Genomic DNA, 21,994 nt, shown 5'->3' on the forward strand with positions numbered 1-21,994 from the left:
CAACTCGAGAAAGACGAGAGTGAAATCCTTTTCAACTCGTCCGAGGAACCTGTGTATCATTCGCTTCACTTTTTCAAAACTGCCTCCCCGCTCGCTTTTGTAACGATGGGACTGGAGACACAGAATTATCAGAGAACAAAATCGTTGAGATTGTCCCGAGTTCGTGACCGCGAAGGAAGAGGCGAATGCCACCCTCCTCCTGCGTATTTGGAAGATGCACGAAATTCTTCATTCCCTAAAAGATCGACTAAGTTTGGGCGTTCAGTTTTGCATCACCGAGCAGCGCTGGAGGACCGTTTGACAGGAGGAAGAGTAAGGAGTTCGGCAAGTCTGATAGCGAGATGAGAGCTATTTACGAAGGCGTAACACAGCCACAAGGGGGTTGACTCACCCAAGGAGACACGGAAGGATGGCTGTCCCCGGAAATATTATCGTAGTCAATTTCCTTCGGTCTTGCGGAACATTTGAAAGAAGCCGCGGCAGTATCTCGCATTCGAGAGAGAAAACCAGTGTGGAAATGTGAGGGAGGTTGGGCGCACAGGGGCAAAAAGAACGACGGACAAACGCGGGGGGACTGTCGTCTCATTTTCGTGGCTTCTGACGAACACTACGCACCGCCGATGCGGCAGTCAACTTGGGCCTCCTATGCACACCGACGACACCAGGGGCCAACGAATCTCGGACACAGAAAAACTGAAGACCACCTGAAAGCAACACTCTCAACAGCAATAATAGGGTTGCTCTCTGACTCCGCGACATTTAGATGAGTGAGAAAAAAGGAACAGTGAGTTGTTGTTCAGTCATGTGGACACATGCAGTAAGAGCTAGAAACATGGGCGTAAGTTTGGTTGGGTGTGTGTTTCTGAGGTAATGGGATGTTGCATGAGAGGTGTCAAGCACACTCAGGCGAACAATGGATGTCAGCAGAGAAGGGTGGATGATGGATGCCGGCAGAGAAGGGTGGATGATGGATGACAGCAGAGAAGGGTGGATGATGGACGACAGCAGAGAACGGTGGATGATGGATCCGCGTGCTAAGTCAGGTTTTGCACAAGAGTACGGTGCCGTTGTTGTGTGTGCTGCGAGTTGAGATAGAACATGCGCTTATCCTTGTTACCGAAATAGAGGTAATTATCATGCCGACACCTCCATAGTTCGGCTCCAACAAGGGGGGCATAACCACAGGGAAAATCCAAGGGGACGGTGTGAATTACAAACCGGTTTTGGATAGATCTCTCTTGCTCCAGGGGTACCCGCAACAAGCGGACGAATGGTATCGCAGCGACACGCCCCTGCCACCAGAGGAGGATACACGAGCCTTGCAGAAGGAATTGATATCGCAAAAAAGCCGGTAAAAACGACCTGCTGTGAGCTCTCTCCACCAAACAGAGCAGCATCGCCTTCGGATTGTAAATGAAAACTGGCGGACACGGGCAGTAGCATTTGCAGTAGAACAACTGAATAGGCATGTTAAGTCAAGTTTTCTTTGAAGATTTTCAAACTACAGGGTCGCTACAACATTGCACAGTTGCTGAAACGGAGACAGCGCCTTCAAGCATCGAACTCCCAAGACGACACAACATCACAACGATTACAAAGAGCCTGCGAGGAGCCCGATCAAAGCGGCCGTGCCCGAGACTGTAGCTACCATTTGACCAGTTGACGACGCAGAGCTTCCTGACCTGACAGTCACAATCACATTGCAGTGCGACCTAGCCACAACCGTCTGTGAGCCGTCACTCCTAGACTTCCCTGCAGGAGCGGATGCCGCGGAGTTTGTCGTGTTGGGAACACAACCCAAACGGAATTGCTGGTCTGATTCCGGAAACTCCGTCTCTGGGATTGTCAGCGTAGCGGAAGTCTTCCCGTCGTTCACATTTGTCCACCAGCTCTCCACAAAGCTGGGAAGAATACCTGTATAATCCTTTTCGTTGCACTCCTGAAAGTTTGCGGCCTCAGGGTCGCAATAGTGAGTTGCATATGTAGTCGGATGAAGAATACCCTCGGAACCACACTGAAGAGTGAGGGTGTTGTTTTCTGTTGTCATCTCAACCTTCAGGGGCACTGGGTTGCTGTTTTTGCCGTACGCGCAGGTGACGACGTTCCTATCCCCAACAGAAGAAGCTCTTGCTTCGACATTCACCGGGACCTTGCACACCTTCGTGCCTTTGGTCTTCAGAAAGGAAGTGGAGTCTTGACACCCAACAAGAAAGCTCTTGTCAGACAAAGGAAGGTCTGGATCCTCCAGCTGCAATGTCCATGTTTGTGTCTGGGGATCGCCCCTCGCTTGGTCTTGGATCTGTTTCCATTTAACCTCGCGGTCTGTTCCGAGCAAGTCTTTCAGCTTGACTTCTTTGCCGGCCGAGTTGCTGCTGTCAAAGACGCATTTTCCTGGGTCCGCGTTTTGTTTGGGATCACAAATATTTAGCAGGGTTGCTGGTATCATCGTGATCGTTTCTGCCTTACATACCAACGTAGCGGTGAGACTTGATTGTGACAGCGTCAGCGAGGCAGCAGCTGCCCCGGCGGCGCCAACTTCTCCTTCGGTTGTTAAATCGCAAGTGGAGACCGCATCCTGGAATGTGGGCGCAACAGTCGTGAACCCAGTTGCCAAAAGCCGGTGTTGAAGACCTTCACTAAGCTCAGCTGCAACGAGCTCCCCGCTGCAAAACAACAAAATTCCACTCATGCACGCTGCCATCCACGTGCGGTCTACCGGGTTCGACCCTCGACGCCGCTGAAGCGTTTTGCCGATCGTGGCCATTGTTTACACACGTTTGATCCACGAGGAATCGATGAGGAAGAGAGCTACACAAAGGGGATCAGTGGCCGACGGATCAAACTAACCAACTCAGCCGCTTAACGTGTCCACACCTGAGAAGCAAATACCAAGAAAAAGAAGATAAACAAGACGGAACTCTGCCGGCAGCGGCATCACAGCCCGTGAAACCAAGGCGGATTACCGGGGGGTCAGCAGTCTGTCTAGACGCGCGCACGAGGAAGTGCCCGCAGGTGACCCGTCCCCGCGGACCCCGTCAGTCTCCAAGTCGAGAGCGAAGATGCAACACACATTGGCGACCAAAACGTATATAAGATTAAAACAATGAAACAAAATCAGAGTCACGCACCGCAACACCTTCAAATGTCTTCTGTTGCCAAATGTAGCAGCCGTGCAACTCGGAGAAGAGGAGACATGAAATCCTTTTTCAGCTCGTCCGAGGAACCTGTGTATCATTCGCTTCACTTTTTCAAAACTGCCTCCGCCGCTCGCTTTTGTATCGATGGATGTGGAGAACTAGAGGTCTTGAAGGACAAATGAACAAAATCGCTGAGATTGTCCCGAGTTCGTGACCGCGAAGGAAGAGGCAAATGCCACCCTCCAGCGTATTTGGAAGATACAGGAAATTCTTCATCCCTTAAAAAACAACTCAGTTTGAGAGTTCAGTTTTGCATCACCGAGCAGCGCTGGGGGACCGTTTGACAGTAGGAAGACCAAGGAGTTCGGCAAGTCTGGTAGCGAGAAGAGAGCTATTTACGAAGGCGTAACACAGCCACAACGGGGTTGACTTACCCAAGGAGACACGGAAAGATGGCTGTCCCCGGAAATATTATCGTAGTCAATTTCCTTCGGTCTTGCGGAACATTTGAAAGCAAGTATGGCATTATCTCACATGCGAGAAGGAAGGAGAGTCTGGAAATGTGAGAGAAGGTGGACACGCAGATGCAGAGAGAACGGGCATAGGGGTGGGAGGGGCACTGTCGTCTCATCTTCGTGCCTTCTGACGAGCTCTACGCACCACTGATGAGGCAGTCAATTTGGACCTCCTATACACCCTGACGACACCAGGGGCGAACGGATCTTGGACACAGAAAAACTGAAGACGCTGGAAGCAACACTCTCTACAACAATAATAGAGTTACCCTCTGACTCCGCGGCCTTAAGTGAGTGAGAAGAACGGGGCAGTGAGTCGTTATCAAGTCGTGTGGACTGATACTGTAAGAGCTACCAACGTGGGCGTGAGTTTGGTTGGGTGTGTGTTTCTGATGTAACGGGATGTTTGCATGAGAGGTGACAAGCATCCCGACATGAACAATGGATGTCAGCAGAGAAGGGTGGATGATGGATTCGGGTGCTGAGTCAGGTTTTGCACAAGGGCAGGGTGCTGTTGTGTTGTGTGCTGAGTGTTGGGACAGAAGATGCGTTCTACCTTCCTACCGAATTGAGGTAATTATCATGACGACGCCTGCCATAGATCGGCTCCAACAGGGAGGCATAAACAGAGGTGAAATCCAACAAGATCTTGTGAATCACAAATCGATTTTGGATAGATCTCACCTGCTCCAGGGGTACCCGGAACTAGCGAATAAATGGTATCGAAGCGACATGCCGCTGCCACCGGAACAGAATACACGAACATTGCTGCCGGAATCGATATCGAAAAAAGCCGATAAAAACGGCCTTCTGTGCGCACGCTCCACCAAACAGAGCAGCGTCGCCTTCGGACTCTAAATGAAAACAGGCAGACACGGGCAGAAGTATTTGCGGCAGAAAAACTGAATTCGCATGTTAAGTCAAGTTTTCTTTGAAGATTATCAAACTACAGGGTCGCTACAACATTGCACAGTTGCTGAAATGGAGACAGCACCGTGAAACATTCAGCGCCCCACACGGCACATCATCGCAACGATTACAACGAGGCCACGAGGAGCCCGATCAAAGCGGCCGTGCCCGAGACTGTAGCTACCATTTGACCAGTTGACGACGCAGAGCTTCCGGACCTGACAGTCACAATCACATTGCAGTTCGACGTAGCCGCAACCGTCTGTGAGCCGTCGTTTGCCCCACCCTTGCTAGTCTTCGCTGTATCATCAGATCCCGAAGAATCTGCCGCGTTGGGAACACAACTCAAACGGAATTGCTGGTTTGATTCAGGAAACTCAGTCTCTGGGATTGTCAGCGTAGCGGAACTCTCCGTGTCCGCATTTGTCCACCAGCTCTCCACAAAACCGGGAAGAATACCTGTATAATCCTTCTGGTTGCACTCCTGAAAGTTTGGGGCCTCAGGGTCGCAGTAGCGAGTTCTGTATGTAGTCGGATGGAGAATACCCTCGGAACCACACTGAAGAGTGAGGGTGTTGTTTTCTGTTGTCATCTCAACCTTCAGGGGCTCAGGGTTGCTGTTTTTGCCGTACGCGCAGGTGACGACGTTCCTATCCCCAACAGAAGAAGCTCTTGCTTCGACGGTCACCGTGACCTTGCACGCGTTACGATTTGCTGGCGCAGGGGCAGTGGTTTCTTGGCACCCGACAAGGAAGCTCTTGTCAGACAAAGGAAGGTCTGCCTCCTCGAGCTGCAGCGTCCATGTTTTTGTGCTTGCTGCCTTTGGTTCCTTACTTTGCTCTTGTTGCGTCTCTGCCCACTTAACATCGCGGTCTGCTCCGAGGAAATCTTTCAGTTTGACCTCTTTCCCGTCAGCCGTGGTGCCGTCAAACTGGCAGGTGGTATCTTCATCGCTTCGCTTTGGGCCACACACGTAAACTAGGCTGGCCGGTACCGTCACGAGTTGTGTTCCTGTGCATACCAGGGTAGCAGTGAGACTTTTTTGCGACAGCGTCAGTGAAGTAGCAGCAGGCGTAGAGGCTGCCGCAGGTGCTCCTGTTAAATTGCAAGTGGCGACCGCATCCCCGAACGTGGGCGCAACAGTCGTGAACTTAGTTTGCAAACGCCGGTGTTGAAGGCCTTCACTAAGCTGAGCTGCAACGACCTCCCTGCTGCAAAACAGCAAAATTCCAATCATGCACGCTGCCATCCACGTGAGGTCCATCGGGTTCGACCCTCGACGCCGCTGAAGCGTTTTGCCCATCCTGGCCATCGTTTACACACGTATGATCCACACAGATTCGGTGAGACAAGAGAGCTACACAAAGGGGATCAGTGGCCAGCAGATCAAGCTAACCAACTCAGCCGCTTAACGTGTCCACACCTGAGAAGAAAATACCAAGAATAAGAAGATGAACACGACGGAACTCTGCCGGCAGCGGCATCACAGTCCGTGAAACCAAGGCGGGTTACCGGGGGGTCAGACTGGCAAGACACGCGCACGAGGAAGTGCCCGCAGGTGACTCGTCCGCGCGGAAACGGTCAGTCTCCAGGGCGAGAGCGAAGATGCAACAGACGCCGGCGACCAAAACGTATATAAGCTTAAAACAATGAAACAAAATCAGAGTCATGCACCGCAACACTTTCAATTGCGTTCTGTTGCGAAAAGTAGCAACTGTGCAGCTCGGAGAAGAGGAGACATGAAATCCTTTTTCAGCTCTTCCGAGGAACCTGTGTATCATTCGCTTCACTTTTTCAAAACTGCCTCCGCCGCTCGCTTTTGTAACGATGGAAGTGGAGAACTAGGGGTCTTGAAGGACAAATGAACAAAATCGCTGAGATTGTCCCGAGTTCGTGACCACGCGAAGGAAGAGGCGAATGCCACCCTCCTCCTGCGTATTTGGAAGACGCAGTACATTGTTCATCCCTTGAAACACTACTCAGTGTGGACGTTCACTTTCGCATCACTGCGCAACGCTCAGCGACCGTTTGACAGGAGGAAGAGTAAGGAGCTCGGCAAGTCTGGTAGCGAGAAGAGAGCTATTTACGAAGGCGTAACACAGCCACAACGGGGTTGACTTACCCAAGGAGACACGGAAAGATGGCTGTCCCCGGAACTATTATCGTAGTCAATTTCCTTCTGTGTTGCAGAACATTTGAAAGCAAGTATGGCATTATCTCACATGCGAGAAGGAAGGAGAGTCTGGAAATGTGAGAGAAGGTGGACACGCAGATGCAGAGAGAACGGGCGTAGGGGTGGGAGGGGCACTGTCGTCTCATCTTCGTGCCTTCTGACGAGCTCTACGCACCACTGATGAGGCAGTCAATTTGGACCTCCTATACACCCTGATGACACCAGGGGAGAACGGATCCTGGACACAGAAAAACTGAAGACGCTGGAAGCAACACTCTCTACAACAATAATAGAGTTACCCTCTGACTCCGCGGCCTTAAGTGAGTGAGAAGAACGGGGCAGTGAGTCGTTATCCAGTCGTGTGGGCTGATACTGTAAGAGCTACCAACATGGGCGTGAGTTTGGTTGGGTGTGTGTTTCTGAGGTAATGGGATGTTTGCATGAGAGGTGACAAGCATCCCGACACGAACAATGGATGTCAGCAGAGAAGGGTGGATGATGGATTCGGGTGCTAAGTCAGGTTTTGCACAAGAGCGCGGCGCCGTTGTGTTGCGTGTTGAGATGAAAAAAGCGATCTACCTTTTTGCCGCTTTGAGGTAATTATCATGGCGACGCCTGCCATAGATCGGCTCCAACAGGGAGGCATAAACAGAGGTAAAATCCAACAAGATCTTGTCAATCACAAATCGATTTTGGATAGATCTCACCTGCTCCAGGGGTACCCGGAACAAGGGAACCGTTGGTATCGAAGCGACATGCCGCTGCCACCGGAAGAGAATACACGAACATTGCTGCAGGAATCTATAGCTCAGAAAGGCCGGTAAAACGACCTTCTGTGCACTCCACCATGCACAGCAGCATCGGCTCCGCGTTATGAATGGAAACCGAGAGAAATGAGCAGTAGTATTTGCAGTAAAAAAATGAATAGGCATGTTAAGTCAAGTTTTCTTTGAAGATTATCAAACTACAGGGTCGCTACAACATTGCACAGTTGCTGAAATGGAGACACCACCATCAAGCATTGAACGCCCAACACGACACAACATCACAACGATTACAAAGAGCCTGCGAGGAGCCCGATCAAAGCGGCCGTGCCCGAGACTGTAGCTACCATTTGACCAGTTGACGACGCAGAGCTTCCTGACCTGACAGTCACAATCACATTGCAGTTCGACGTAGTCGCAACCGTCTGTAAGCCGTCGTTTGCCCCACCCTTGCTAGTCTTCGCTGTATCATCAGATCCCGCAGAATCTGTCGTGTTGAGAACACAACTCAAACGGAATTGCTGGTCTGATTCCGGAAACTCCGTCTCCGGGATTGTCAGCGTAGCGGAACTCTTCCCGTCGTTCACATTTGTCCACCAGCTCTCCACCAAGCTGGGAAGAATACCTGTATAATCCTTCTCGTTGCACTTTTTCAAGTCTGCTTCCTCAGGGTCGCAGTAGCGAGTTTTATATTTAGGCGGATGGAGCATACCCTCGGAGCCACACTGAAGAGTGAGGGTGTTGTTTTCTGTTGTCATCTCAACCTTCAGGGGCGCAGGGTTGCTGTTTTTGCCGTACGCGCAGGTGACGACGTTCCTATCCCCAACAGAAGAAGCTCTTGCTTCGACGTTCACCGCGACCTTGCACACATTTGTCGTACCGGAACCCTTGTTCTTGGAGGGATCGGTGTCTTGACACCCAACAAGGAAGCTCTTGTCCGTTACAGGAATGTCAGCATCCTCCAGCTGCAATGTCCACGTTCCTGTGTTCCCTGCCTTTGGTTGTTTCTGTGTCCACGTAACCTCGCGGTCCGTTCCAAGCAAGTCTTTCAGCGCGATTTCTTTGCCATCGGAGGCGAGGCCAGCGAATTTGCATTCCTCACCTTCTTCTTTTTGCGTTGGGTCACACACTTTTGCCAGGCTCTGTGGTATCATCGTGATCGTTGCTGCCTTACATACCAACGTAGCGGTGAGACTTGATTGTGACAGCGTCAGCGAGGCAGCAGCAGCCGCAGCGGCTGCGGCAGCAGCTTGTGTTAAATCGCAAGTGGCGACCGCATCCTGGAACGTGGGCGCAACAGTCGTGAACTTAGTTGCCAAACGCCGGTGTTGAAGGCCTTCACTCAGTTGACCTGCAACGACCTCCCCGCTGCAAAACAACAAAATTCCACTCATGCACGCCGCCATCCACGTGCGGTCCATCGGGTTCGACCCTCGACGCCGCTGAAGAGTTTTGCCCATCCTGGCCGTCGTTTACACACGTATGATCCACAGAGGATCGCTGAGAAAAGAGAGCTACACAAAGGGGATCAGTGGCCAGCAGATCAAGCTAACCAACTCAGCCGCTTAACGTGTCCACACCTGAGAAGAAAATACCACGAATAAGAAGATGAACACGACGGAACTCTGCCGGCAGCGGCATCACAGCCCGTGAAACCAAGGCGGGTTACCGGGGGGTCAGCAGTCGGTCAAGACGCGCGCACGAGGAAGTGCCCGCAGGTGACCCGTCACCGCGGACCCCGTCAGTCTCCAGGTCGAGAGTGAAGATGCAAAACAGATTGGCGACCAAAACGTATATGAGCTTAAAACAATGAAACGAAATCAGAGTCACGCACCGCAACACTTTCAACTGTCTTCTGTTGCCAAATGTAGCAGCCGTGCAACTCGGAGAAGACGAGAAGTGAAATCCTTTTTCAACTCGTCCGAGGAACCTGTGTATCATTCGCTTCACTTTTTCAAAACTGCCTCCCCGCTCGCTTTTGTAACGATGGGACTGGAGACACAGAATTATCAGAGAACAAAATCGTTGAGATTGTCCCGAGTTCGTGACCGCGAAGGAAGAGGCGAATGCCACCCTCCTCCTGCGTATTTGGAAGATGCACGAAATTCTTCATTCCCTAAAAGATCGACTAAGTTTGGGCGTTCAGTTTTGCATCACCGAGCAGCGCTGGAGGACCGTTTGACAGGAGGAAGAGTAAGGAGTTCGGCAAGTCTGATAGCGAGATGAGAGCTATTTACGAAGGCGTAACACAGCCACAAGGGGGTTGACTCACCCAAGGAGACACGGAAGGATGGCTGTCCCCGGAAATATTATCGTAGTCAATTTCCTTCGGTCTTGCGGAACATTTGAAAGAAGCCGCGGCAGTATCTCGCATTCGAGAGAGAAAACCAGTGTGGAAATGTGAGGGAGGTTGGGCGCACAGGGGCAAAAAGAACGACGGACAAACGCGGGGGGACTGTCGTCTCATTTTCGTGGCTTCTGACGAACACTATGCACCGCCGATGCGGCAGTCAACTTGGGCCTCCTATGCACACCGACGACACCAGGGGCCAACGAATCTCGGACACAGAAAAACTGAAGACCACCTGAAAGCAACACTCTCAACAGCAATAATAGGGTTGCTCTCTGACTCCGCGACATTTAGATGAGTGAGAAAAAAGGAACAGTGAGTTGTTGTTCAGTCATGTGGACACATGCAGTAAGAGCTAGAAACATGGGCGTAAGTTTGGTTGGGTGTGTGTTTCTGAGGTAATGGGATGTTGCATGAGAGGTGTCAAGCACACTCAGGCGAACAATGGATGTCAGCAGAGAAGGGTGGATGATGGATTCGGGTGCTAAGTCAGGTTTTGCACAAGGGCAGGGTGCTGTTGTGTTGTGTGCTGAGTGTTGGGACAGAAGATGCGCTCTACCTTCCTACCGAATTCAGGTAATTATCATGACGACGCCTGCCATAGGTCGGCTCCAACAGGGAGGCATAAACAGAGGTGAAATCCAACAAGATCTTGTGAATCACAAATCGATTTTTGATAGATCTCACCTGCTCCAGGGGTATCCGGAACTAGCGAATAAATGGTATCGAAGCGACATGCCGCTGCCACCGGAAGAGAATACACGAACATTGCCGCCGGAATCGATATCGCAAAAAAGCCGATAAAAACGGCCTTCTGTGCGCACTCTCCACCAAACAGAGCAGCGTCGCCTTCGGACTCTAAATGAAAACTGGCAGACACGGGCAGAAGTATTTGTGGCAGAAAAACTGAATTGGCGTGTTAATCAAGTTTCTTTGAGGATTGTCAATCTACAGGGTCGCTACAACACTGCGCAGTTGCTGAAATGGAGACAGCACTGTGAAACATTCAGCGCCCCAGACGGCACATCATCGCAATGATTACAACGAGGCCACGAGGAGCCCGATCAAAGCGGCCGCACCAGAGACTGTAGCTACCATCTGACTAGTTGACGATGCAGAGCTTCCTGACCTGACAGTCACAATCACATTGCAGTTCGACGTAGCCGCAACCGTCTGTGAGCCGTCGTTTGCCCCACCCTTGCTAGTCTTCGCTGTATCATCAGATCCCGAAGAATCTGCCGTGTTGGGAACACAACTCAAACGGAATTGCTGGTTTGATTCAGGAAACTCAGTCTCTGGGATTGTCAGCGTAGCGGAACTCTCCGTGTCCGCATTTGCCCACCAGCTCTCCACAAAACCGGGAAGAATACCTGTATAATCCTTCTGGTTGCACTCCTGAAAGTTTGGGGCCTCAGGGTCGCAGTAGCGAGTTCTGTATGTAGTCGGATGGAGAATACCCTCGGAACCACACTGAAGAGTGAGGGTGTTGTTTTCTGTTGTCATCTCAACCTTCAGGGGCTCAGGGTTGCTGTTTTTGCCGTACGCGGGTGACGACATTCCTGTCCCCAACAGAAGAAGTTCTTGCTGCTACGTTCACCGTGACCTTGCACACCTCGGCATCACCGGAAACCCGATTCTTCATCGGGTTTTTACAGCCAACTAGGAAGATCTTGTCAGACAAAGGTAGGCCTGCATCCTCTAGCTGTAGCATCCATGTTTTTTGTATTTCGGGCTTGGCGAGGTCCTTTGCGTCAGGTTGTACCTGTTCCCATTGAACATCGCGGCTTGTTCCGAGCAAGTCTTTCAGCTTGACCGCCTTGCCGTCGGACTGGCTACTGTCGAACTGGCATTCGGTACCTTCTTTGGTTTGCTTTGGATCACAAACTTTTTCCAGGTTTCCGGGTATCATCGTGATTTCGCTTCCTGTACATACCAAGGTAGCGGTGAGACTAGTTTCTGACAGCGTCAGAGAGGCAGGAGCTGCCCTGTCTGCTGCAGCAGCGCCAAAACTGCAAGCGGCGACTGCATTATCGATCGATGGATCTACATTGCTGATTTGTCTAGACAAACTCCGACGCAGAAGACCTTCACGCGGTTGATTTGCAGCTGCTTGACCGCTAGAAAGCAACAAAGCTCCACCCATGCACACCGCGACCAACTTGCGAGCCTTCGACCTCAAACCCCCGGCACGCCGCTGCTGCATTCTCGCCGTCCTCCCCGCCATTATGAAAATATTCATGAAAACATGACGAGCGTTAAAATTACCACCATATTAGAGGCTTCTTCTATCCGCAAAATCGACAATCATACTATAATCCCACCTCTCGAAACACACCAGCCGCCTCCCACAGCGGGATGCACACCATCTCCCCCCCAACAGCCTTCGCTGGCGCCATATCGCCACGGGGGACGATGCCGATGATGACCCGCGTCGGGTACAATTACTGTGCGCGACCCGCCACAAATGTGTGTTCCTCAAGACTACACAGTGCTTGCGGCTAGTCGCCGATGGACGGTGAATGACAACAAGAAAGGAAGGTTGTACCAAGCGTCTCGTTTACAGGTTTTTCTCATTTCTGGACGTTTGTGGAAGTGATGGTGGGGTAAGCGGCGGAGGACGAAGGCACCAGTTTCCCTCTGAGTCGTTGACGGCAGTTCCATCTGACCCGTTCCGCCCCTTTATGGTGGCACGGATTTAGCGGCAGGCTGCGAAGCTGCGGTAGGAGGCCTCTCACAAGTAAAGCCGCAAAGAGGCTGACTAATGGAGGAAGTGGAGTCCTCAAACAAACTGCTATCAACTTCTGGGCCTTGAAATTTACTCCTCCGCGCCGGTGCTGCATGCTTTCTGTCCTCCTCATGCTGAGCACTCTGGAAACGAAATGAGGAAATATTGGAGAAACAAGGGACCAAACAAGGTCAAAGGTGTGAAGTGTCAATGGCCAGAGAACCGCTAAATTTCTAACAGAAACACATTCGGGGGAGATGAATGTTAGAAAGCTTCGGCACGCTTTTCAAGACTCAGGCGCGGGCGGGTTGATGGATCCGGCCAGCCGTGCGGCCCGACGACGGAAATCCCTCGGACGACTTCAGTCTTCATTCCTCGTATGAATCCAGGCTTCCTTCTCTACTGCCCACAAGACATGGAGACTAGCTAAGCATGTTACATTTTGATTCGCATTCTGCTGCTAGTTTTTTCGTATCGTGTGCGCAGTGAACGGTCGCATGGGGGAAAACTCATGAGGCGGTTTGATTTGCGACCGACTCGCGCCAGATTTCTTCGGCGTTTCTGTGACTTCCTCCATCGTCCAGTTCAACGGAAGACAGAACGAGAGGGCAGAACGGTTGTGGATGCAGCAAGGGACAAACTGAGCGGTTCCGTCTATTTGTCTTCCTTGAGGGAATGATGCAGCAAGTGCTTCATGGGGTTCCACAGTGACAAGGCATCAGAAGGTATCCCCCGCGTTTGGTTACCAGGGAGTTCGACACTTCAAGTAGCAATCGTCGCTGGCGGTTGAAGACATGTTGACACCAGCAGCCACATGGTGTATGTTGGTTCGAAAGAAAGAGACATCGAGGGGTAATGAGGGTGCCGGGAAGAAGCAGTGAAAGAAAACGAAATACTTTGACGGACGTAGCGAGCGAGAGAGACTGCGCGTGACCATCTGAGTTGTTTCTTTGAGAGGCTGCTGTGATTAATTTCAAAAGCGAGCATGTTGGTGTGAGATTTCATTTTGATTCAAATGCACTCATCTGTGTTTTCGAGCACAGTGCTCACACGTTGACCATCCACAAACTCAAACTATCCTCGAAGACACGGCACAATTTTAGGGACACAAACCGATTAACCGATGTCGGGCGTGGGCTAAAGGCACGTCGAAGTATAATATATTAATGTGTTTCTTCTACACTCTGCTCACATCCCACCTATGTAGCAGCAACAGCAAACACAATGTTTCACCTTTCTACAGGTTTGGCCAGCAGCACCTGGCGCCATATATCGAGATGCTTCGTCGATAGTTGTACACCCACGTACCTCTTTGGTCGGCAACAAAAGAGTATTATCTCTATCGACAGAAAAGAAAAAATCTTTTAGGAAACACATTGGTATTCCCACAGAAGTCAAGGATCCCCCTAGCCTTAAAGGGAACTAGCGAAGAGGCCTGTCACAGCGGCTGCAGCTGCAATTTCCGCAGCGGGCGATGCAAACGAAGCAAAATTTGCAGACTTGACGACGACCACCACATTGCATCTTGACGCGGTGGCAGCAGCCTGTGCACCATCGCTGTCTTCTTTGACCTTTTCACTCTCTGGGTTTGTCGCATCCCGATCTTTGAGAACGCAACTCAAACGAAACTGTTGTTCGGATTCAGGAAAGTCCGTTTCCGGGATCGTCAGCTTCACCGTACTACCTTCATGCTCCTTTGTCCACCAGCTCGTAAGAAACGTCGGAAGAATGTCAACATAATTCTTCCGTACGCAGTTTTTCATATCTTTTCCCTGAGGATCGCAAAACTGAGTCTCATATGACGCGGGGTTGACAGAACCCTCGGAACCACAGTGAAGAGTGAGGGTGTTCTTTTCTGTTGTCATCACAACCTTCAGGGGCTCAGGATTGCTGTTTTTACCGTACGCGCAGGTTACCACGTTATTCGCCCCAACAGCGGAATCTCTCGCGTCGACGTTTACTGTTACAGTACACGACTTCGTTTGCCGTGCACGTTTGTCAGTCCCGGTAGTCTGCTGACAGCCGACGAAGAAGGCCTTCTCGGATAGAGGCAGATCTGAATCCAGTAGTTCTAAGCTCCAATCTGTGGGGGTCGAGGCTTTTGAGATCTCGTTGACAGTTTTTTTCGTCCACGTGATATCGCGGGTTGTCCCCAGGAGTTCTTTGAGCGCGGTTTCTGCGCCGTCTGTGCTGCCTTCAATCCTGCAGCTCTTGTCACTTTCTTTACCGTTATAGTTTGTGACACACACGTTCGCCCCCAGATTCGGGGGTATCGTGGATATTGTGGCACCTTGTTCACCAGAACACTGCAAAACAGCAGTCAGGCTTTCTTTTGAGAGCTTCAAGCCACTACTAGCTGCGACGGTTTGTTGTCCGACTGCCGTTGGGAAAGTACATGTAGCGGTTGCACCGTTGATTGTTGGTGTAACAGTCGTGCTAGCTTGTTGCTGCAAACCCCGATGTTGAAGTCCTTCACGGAGTTTTTCTGCACCAGCCTGACCGCTGGCAATCAACAAAACTCCACCCATGCAAACTACCATCAGCTTGCCAGCCTTCGACTTGAGCCCTCCACGACGGTGCTGCATGCTTCCTCTCCTCGCCATTATGCACACTCTGGAAAACGAATTAAGAAAAAGTGAAAGAGTCACAAGAAGGAACAAACCTCAGAGTGTGAAATTTTAATACGGAAAGCACGACTACACTTCAAAAAGACGGAGTGTAGGCAGACACGGCTCGGCTGAGGGGCTTTGCGATCAGCAGTTGGGCCACATCTGAAGAAGGGGGTTTTGGGGGCGTCGGGACGGAGAGCGGTCGGATGCAGCAAATCTCTCGCGTGCGCGGGGAGGTCGATCACTTGACAGAGGATTGGGTTTCCTTCTAGCTGCCAAGATAGATGGACTGATAAGAACAGGCAAGCCGGGCCATGTGAATTTTCATCAGTGCTTTTCTTGATCGTGCGTGAAGTCAAATGGAGACGATGCGAATTGCACCCTTATTACTGAGGAATTTTCGACCAGAAAGGCTGTAGACAGTGTTGCGGATTTGTGCGAGGCAGACGAAATTGAAGGATGGGGGGTGTGCCAGTGAGAGGAAGTGAAAGAAAACGAGAAGCATCGACAGGGATTGCGCACGTGACATACCACATGGCATGAAGCTCAGCGCACGTGGTTTGAGGGTCTTACACATGAGCACACATGAGGAAACGTGTGCACCATAGAGAGAGACGTGTGCTAATGAGGAGCCCAACAGTTAGACAGGAAGAGACGCTCCATTTATGTGGGAGCGTGTGTTCCTCGTCAAGGAAGAAACTACACGCGAAGAGCTGTGGGCAGAGAAGTGGAATATCAAGGCAGGGGCACACAAAAAAGCTGATTCCGGAGCCACATCTGAGATGTGCAGTAAGCCATGTTGGCGTGATATTTCATATGGACTGCAATACCCTGTAGCTGGGCCTGCCTTTGGCTATCCGAATGGCACAACCATCAGTCGTTCCCCCGGTCGTGACAAGTGGTCATCGATTGATCGCCGCAGCAGAGAAGAGCAAGATGGGCATGTGTCTTGGAGCCCTGGCCACGTTTGATATGTTGTGTATGTTGCAAACCCCACTGTCATCGAACATGCGCTACACTCGTGAGGCTGCCCTCATTCAAAGGTGGTGGAAATTTGGCGGTTTGTCTGGCAGTTGCTATATTCCCGAGCAGCGGTCCCTAATCTGCAATATGGAAAAACATGGGGCCACTAACTCATCATGGTCACCCACACGCACAAACACACCCCCAAGCTGCTTACCCGACCCACCTGAGCCGGGAGGGCCGAGGGCGCGGGACCGATTTTTCGTCGTGGTCACTACCGTGTGGACCAGTGATGCGAGAACAAGACAATCATCAACCAATGCGAGCGACACATGTATTAGTTAAGCCACTGAGAATGAGTTCAATCCCCGGTAGCCGGCTACGCGAGCGCTCGTAAGGTACAAAAGACTCAGGCCTGCTGTTGTCGATTGATGGACAGCAGCGCATTGATCTGTGTTTCGAAACCGGAGCTCACGCCTTTCATCACGCTCACATCGAGGGTATATCCCCGAAGGACCATGACAACGTCTTCTCCAGTACAAACACATCAGGAGGGATTCGCTAATGCGCGCGTGACTTCCATTTCTATGCATTTATCACACACGTATCAAAAACGCTTCCATCGGAAGCAGAAAAAGATAGATGCTGTGGTCGACGTGCACATTTGTCCTGGTGCACATACCACAACGCCCTTAACCTTCCAGCATGCCACGGTCCAAGCATCTACGTATCATTTGGACAAGATGAGATGCGGTCTCCGAATACCGAAGAAACCTACCTCGAAGCGAGGGCTGAATGTGGTGGGAAAGAGAGCCTCTCCACAACAGCAAAATGGCGGAAACTAAGGCGGCACGCTGAGACACTGGACTCTGGGGTAGGCACAGGATCACCGGCCTCCTTACAAGGAGCCAACAATGAGCCCTGTCACTGCGGCCGCTCCCGAGGCCGCTGCCAACATTTGCATAGCCGATGATCCATACGAAGTAGAGCTTCTGGACTTGATAGTCACCAGCACACGGCAACTCGCTGGTGTAACAGTTTCTACTTCCTTTTCTCTGGCTTTCTTGGGGTCTTCCGAAGCAGTAGTGGTCGGGACGCAGCCCAAAACGATGTGCTGGTCAGCTTCCGGAAAGTCTGTCTGGGGAATTGTCAGCTTAGCGGAATTACCCGTCGTCGCCCACCAGCTAGTTACAAAAGTAGGAAGAATATTTACAAATGCCTTCTTCGTGCATGCTTCCAGGTCTGTACTGTCAGAGATGCAGAAGTCAGTTGTGTAGCTTGTAGGATTGAGGGAACCCTCGGTTCCACACTGAATAGTGAGCGTATTGTTCTCTGTTGACATCTCCACCTCCAAGGGTTTAGGGTTGCTGTTTTTGCCGTACGCACAGGTGACAACGTTGTGGTCTCCAACAGAAGAAGCTCTCGCTTCCACATTTACAGTGAGTTTGCACACGTTTTTAGTACTGGATCCCGAAGAAGTGTCTTTGCACCCAACGAGGAAGGTTTTGTCGGAAAAAGGAAGATCTGCTTCCCTCATTTGCAACGTCCACTTCTCTGTCGTGGTATTTGTTTTTTGTGCTTGCTGGACCTTTGTCCATTGAGCGTCGGTTTCTACCCCAAGTAGCTTGTTCAGCGCGACGGCAGTGCCTGCTGAGGCGTTGTCTTCAAACGTGCACTGATTTGCTCCTGCACTCTTGCCATTTGGCTGGCACACATTCGCCAGATGCTCTGGAACCGCTGTTTGGCTTTTACCGACACATGCCAGGGCGGCTGTGAGATTCTTCTGCGACAGCGTCAAAGAGCCAGTAGCTGCAGCCTGAGCTGTCTGACCACCGTTCTGGTTTAACTCGCATCTGGCGGTTGTGCCCTGGACTGTTAAGATAGGGTTTGTGGCGCCTGAGCGTACTTCCTCCAAACCCCTGTTCTGAAGTCCTTCACGCAGGTGTTCTGCAACGCCCTCTCCCCTGCAGAACAACAAGACTCCACTCATGCAAGCAGCCGTGAACTTGCAGGCCTTTGACCCAAACCCTCCACGCCGTTGCCGCATGCTCCCGGTTCTCTCCATGGTGTCAAGGATGTCAAGGCGCAAGGCAAGCCCCACGAGCACTCGGGGAAAGGCAGATGTTTTCAAAAAAAGACAGTAAAAAAAACCATGCCTTCTAACTGAGCGGTGCATATTAATTGCTCTGTACAACAACTCGGCTGACAGTTGTCGACGCCTCAATCATCTCCAGAGGTCCGTGATGTCTTGAGGCCCCCGCGGGTTCGTGGCTGGGAAGACGCGGGTGCGGATGAACACCCGCGAGGCAAGGTGCCCCAGGCGCCGGGTTGAGCGCCCCCCTATGACGAGTGCAGCCGCCGCACAGAAAAAAGACTTAAAAGTGGAGGCTAGGACGAATGGGGGCATCGTGGTCAGTTAATTCCCTTCTTCCCTTCTTTTGCCTCACAAAAGCAGTGCTGGAAGGAATAGAAGATGAGTAGAATATCCATCTGGCACAGGAACTTCGGCAGAGGGATCAAATCGCATTTCACGCTGATGGTTGAGGACCGGCTGGCATACAACATGACACAGCACTCGGCAGACGTTACATCGAGGAGACATTTTGAGATGGAAGACGCGGGAGACATGAGACAAGGATGGTTCCGTAAATATACATGTAGAGTGAGCAATGGAGGAAATCGAGTAGCGGATCACAAATTTGAGAGAGGCATTTAGCAGCAGGCGCAGGACGTTCTCGGGCACGCACACGGAAGAAAGGGAGAAGCAAAAACGGGCTGGACAACAGATTCACAATCACAATTCCTCCAGGAGCATAGATACCTTTGAAATTTGTTCGGTGCATTGGTGCCAGCAAGTGTGCGTTTTCTGTGTCTCCGAACGGCGGGAAGAAGGGTGACAAAGCCAGGCCTGGGCCGTTGCTTACGCGCCGTCAACAGTGCGGTTTGAAAATGCAAGAGCCGCGCTTCTCTCACGCATTGCTTTTGTATAGATATCAACCGCCGGTGGCGTCCACGGCTACCGGATGAAGGCTGTCCAACAAGCACACGCATCCCTGGAAGTGTGCACAAATTTCGGTGCCGATTACTAGCTGTCGGAAAACCAGAAGAAATGACCATGGTGTGCTCCATCGCCAGTAACGGGAGACGCACCGAGTTTGCTCCCTGATAGACAGAGGAAGAACTGCGTAACCCCTATCGCACCAGACAAAGAGTGGAGGAAATGAGCAAATGAGTGGCGGCATTTCGCGACTAAAACTCAAGCGTGTTTCTCGTGGGGGATCTGGGTGGTATAGGTTATTCATGAGAGAGGACGTACTGGATTTGGCCGATATCATACGGTGCATCCTGCCAACACAAGGGCATCCCCCACAATTGGATTATCAAGTCGCATGCTGAGGACTGCCGCCTTCTACAGAGGGTCGGTCCTCAGTTTGAGAGCTGTTGATCGAGCCACACTGCAGTGGATATGTACCAGACCGGGGTTAAATATGCACTCCACCTTGGGAGACACTCGAAACCCGGTACACTATATAGATCGCATGGCTTCTGCCATTTTGAGGCCATACTACTGGCGCGAAGGGAAGTGTTTTTGTGCTTTGCTTGCCCTTGATACAGTCCCCCCCTTCCCCCTTCCCCCCGACCGGTAAACGAAGTGGACAAGCACAGACTCCACACATGCCTGAATCAACGTGCTCATATATGTACAGATATACATATGCCTTGCTTTATCTCTTCTCCATAACCTCATATGACAGCTTGACCAGTGCAACTTATTGACGAACACAAGCTCTCATGTACCTCAATAGCAACGAACCCGCTTCTAAAACGGGAAGAACGTGTCGGAGAGACGTACGGATACTGCCAATACAATGGAGACCGCCCGAAATGGCAATACTGCTCAGGATCGGACAGCGACAACTTTTGTCTGAATCCGCAGCAGAGAATAAATTACCATATTCCTCAAAAAGAGTTCACGAGGAATCCTGTTAGAGCGGCCGCGCCTCCGGCTACCGCTGCAATTTGCGCAGTTGAAGATGCTATCGAAGTCGAGTTTGATGTCTTAACGGTCACAATCACATTGCAGTTTGATGTGGATGCACCAGCCTGTTCAGAGCTCTCATCGCCATCCTTCCCTACTACTCCGGCCTTTGCTCCTGGAGGCGCTGTAGACTCGTTGGGGACGCAGGTCAGGCGGAACTGCTGGTCTGTTTCCGGAAAGTCCGTCTCCGGAATTGTCAGCTTATCAGAATTATCCGTTGGCCCCGTTGTCCACCAGCTGGTCACGAACGTAGGCAGAATATCCACAAACTTGTTTGTGCAATTCTGCACGTGTTTGTTTCGTGGATCGCAGTATTCAGTGTGGCTCTCTGTCGTAGGATACAACGAGCCCCGGGAGCCACAATCAATTGTCAGCGCGTTGTTCTCTGTTGATATCTCCACTTCCAAGGGCTTAGGATTGCTGTCCTTGCCGTATGCGCAGGTGACGACGTTGCCGCCTCCAACAGACGAAACTCTCGCTTTCACATTGACGTTGACTTTGCACTCTGTCTGGGCCCCCACCCGTTGCTTCTGATTGTTCTCGTCACACCCAACGAAGAATGCCTGGTCGGCTAAGGGGAGGTCGGACTCCTGAAGCGTCAACGTCCACTCTTCGCCTTGATTTTCGCTGCTGCTGGTCTTTTCCCACTGGATACTGCGGGTTGTGCCAAGCAATGTTTTCAGCGTGATCTGTTTTTCTTTTGGGTTGTTTGTTTTGCACTCTGCCACTTTTGCGGCCGTCGTTGTTGCCTTACAAACTTGCTCCAGACCTTCTGGTACCGCTGCGTTTTTGTTACCCGAACACTGCAAAGTAACACTCAGATTTTCTTTCGACAGCGTCAAAGCCGCAGTGGCTGCAGCAACATCTCGTTGTCCTTTGGCGGGTTGCAACTCGCATGTGGCAACTTGACCATCGATTTCCGGTCCACTTAGAGTGCCTGTCCTACGTAATGCATCTTGCAAATTCCGACGCAAAAGCCCTTCACGCGGTTGATCTGGCACTGCCTCTCCGCTGGAGATCAACAAAACTCCGCCCACGCACACCGCCATCAGCTTACAAGCCTGAGACTTCAACCCTCCACGGCGTCGTTGCATTCTCCCCGGGTTCACCATCTTCGAAGCGATTGACACAGGTTGGCGTCGAATTGAATATACCAAACCAGGAAATGCGGAAGACTGCCACGCACACTGGAGTGAAGATTCAAGATCAGCATCGAATGAGAATCGTATCCTGGTCTCTAAAAAAATATCAGTCGCCAGCCGCAGCGGGTCAGCCACACTCTCCTGCGTTCGCTGGCGGCGCATGCTCGAGGCGGGTTGACTGGTGTGAGGATCCGGCGGGGGTGGATGCCCCCCAAGGCGACCCGACGCGACAAGGCTGGGAATGCACACCTTTTTCTCACCGGCGGAGATGTACCTTTTGAGAGAAGACAATCATGATGTAAAAATCGTTCTTTCAAAACTCTCCCTTGGTCGAATAAAACGGACAGACATGATGTAGAACCGTTTTTCCAAAACTTTCCCTTGGTCTAAGCTTTGAGAAGTGATCAGAGGTTGCACAAGAAAAGAGCGGCGGTGTCATTGCCCCCCAAAAGTGTTCGACAGCCAACTGCTCCGGCTGATACCAAACTGCTTCGGTTGAGCCATGGAATGGAGGAGTTAAAAAGAACGCAACAGCACCAGGGCATGAGGGCTCTCGCAAGACTATGCATGACCAATGTCAATACGTGTGACAGCTTGCCATGATGAGTGGACGAAAATGGAATTTTCTCCCTGCACTGTCAGACGGGGCAGCGACCTTTCACTCTTGG

The 21,994-nt window shown here is 51.4% G+C and overlaps 6 protein-coding genes across 6 annotated transcripts; all 6 read right to left on the reverse strand.

The window, feature by feature from the left end:
- Window positions 1-1,591: 1,591 nt before the first annotated feature.
- NCLIV_009930 (srs domain-containing protein) lies at window positions 1,592-2,764 on the reverse strand (the record flags this gene model as incomplete). Its single annotated transcript, XM_003880508.1, has 1 exon — window positions 1,592-2,764. One exon carries the CDS (start codon window positions 2,762-2,764, stop codon window positions 1,592-1,594), a length of 1,173 nt encoding a protein of 390 aa, XP_003880557.1.
- Window positions 2,765-4,688: 1,924 nt separating this feature from the next.
- NCLIV_009940 (srs domain-containing protein) lies at window positions 4,689-5,873 on the reverse strand (the record flags this gene model as incomplete). Its single annotated transcript, XM_003880509.1, has 1 exon — window positions 4,689-5,873. One exon carries the CDS (start codon window positions 5,871-5,873, stop codon window positions 4,689-4,691), a length of 1,185 nt encoding a protein of 394 aa, XP_003880558.1.
- Window positions 5,874-7,788: 1,915 nt separating this feature from the next.
- NCLIV_009950 (srs domain-containing protein) lies at window positions 7,789-8,958 on the reverse strand (the record flags this gene model as incomplete). Its single annotated transcript, XM_003880510.1, has 1 exon — window positions 7,789-8,958. The coding sequence occupies one exon, from the start codon at window positions 8,956-8,958 to the stop codon at window positions 7,789-7,791; it is 1,170 nt and encodes a 389-aa protein (XP_003880559.1).
- Window positions 8,959-13,985: 5,027 nt separating this feature from the next.
- NCLIV_009960 (srs domain-containing protein) lies at window positions 13,986-15,176 on the reverse strand (the record flags this gene model as incomplete). The annotated part of the gene is made up of 1 exon (XM_003880511.1): window positions 13,986-15,176. One exon carries the CDS (start codon window positions 15,174-15,176, stop codon window positions 13,986-13,988), a length of 1,191 nt encoding a protein of 396 aa, XP_003880560.1.
- A 1,867-nt stretch (window positions 15,177-17,043) lies between these two features.
- NCLIV_009970 (srs domain-containing protein) lies at window positions 17,044-18,210 on the reverse strand (the record flags this gene model as incomplete). The annotated part of the gene is made up of 1 exon (XM_003880512.1): window positions 17,044-18,210. The coding sequence occupies one exon, from the start codon at window positions 18,208-18,210 to the stop codon at window positions 17,044-17,046; it is 1,167 nt and encodes a 388-aa protein (XP_003880561.1).
- A 1,895-nt stretch (window positions 18,211-20,105) lies between these two features.
- Window positions 20,106-21,296, reverse strand: NCLIV_009980 (srs domain-containing protein; the record flags this gene model as incomplete). The annotated part of the gene is made up of 1 exon (XM_003880513.1): window positions 20,106-21,296. One exon carries the CDS (start codon window positions 21,294-21,296, stop codon window positions 20,106-20,108), a length of 1,191 nt encoding a protein of 396 aa, XP_003880562.1.
- Between the last annotated feature and the right edge of the window lie 698 nt (window positions 21,297-21,994).

The sequence above is a fragment of the Neospora caninum genome, chromosome IV (assembly GCF_000208865.1).
Source record: "Neospora caninum Liverpool complete genome, chromosome IV".
Taxonomy (NCBI): domain Eukaryota; phylum Apicomplexa; class Conoidasida; order Eucoccidiorida; family Sarcocystidae; genus Neospora; species Neospora caninum.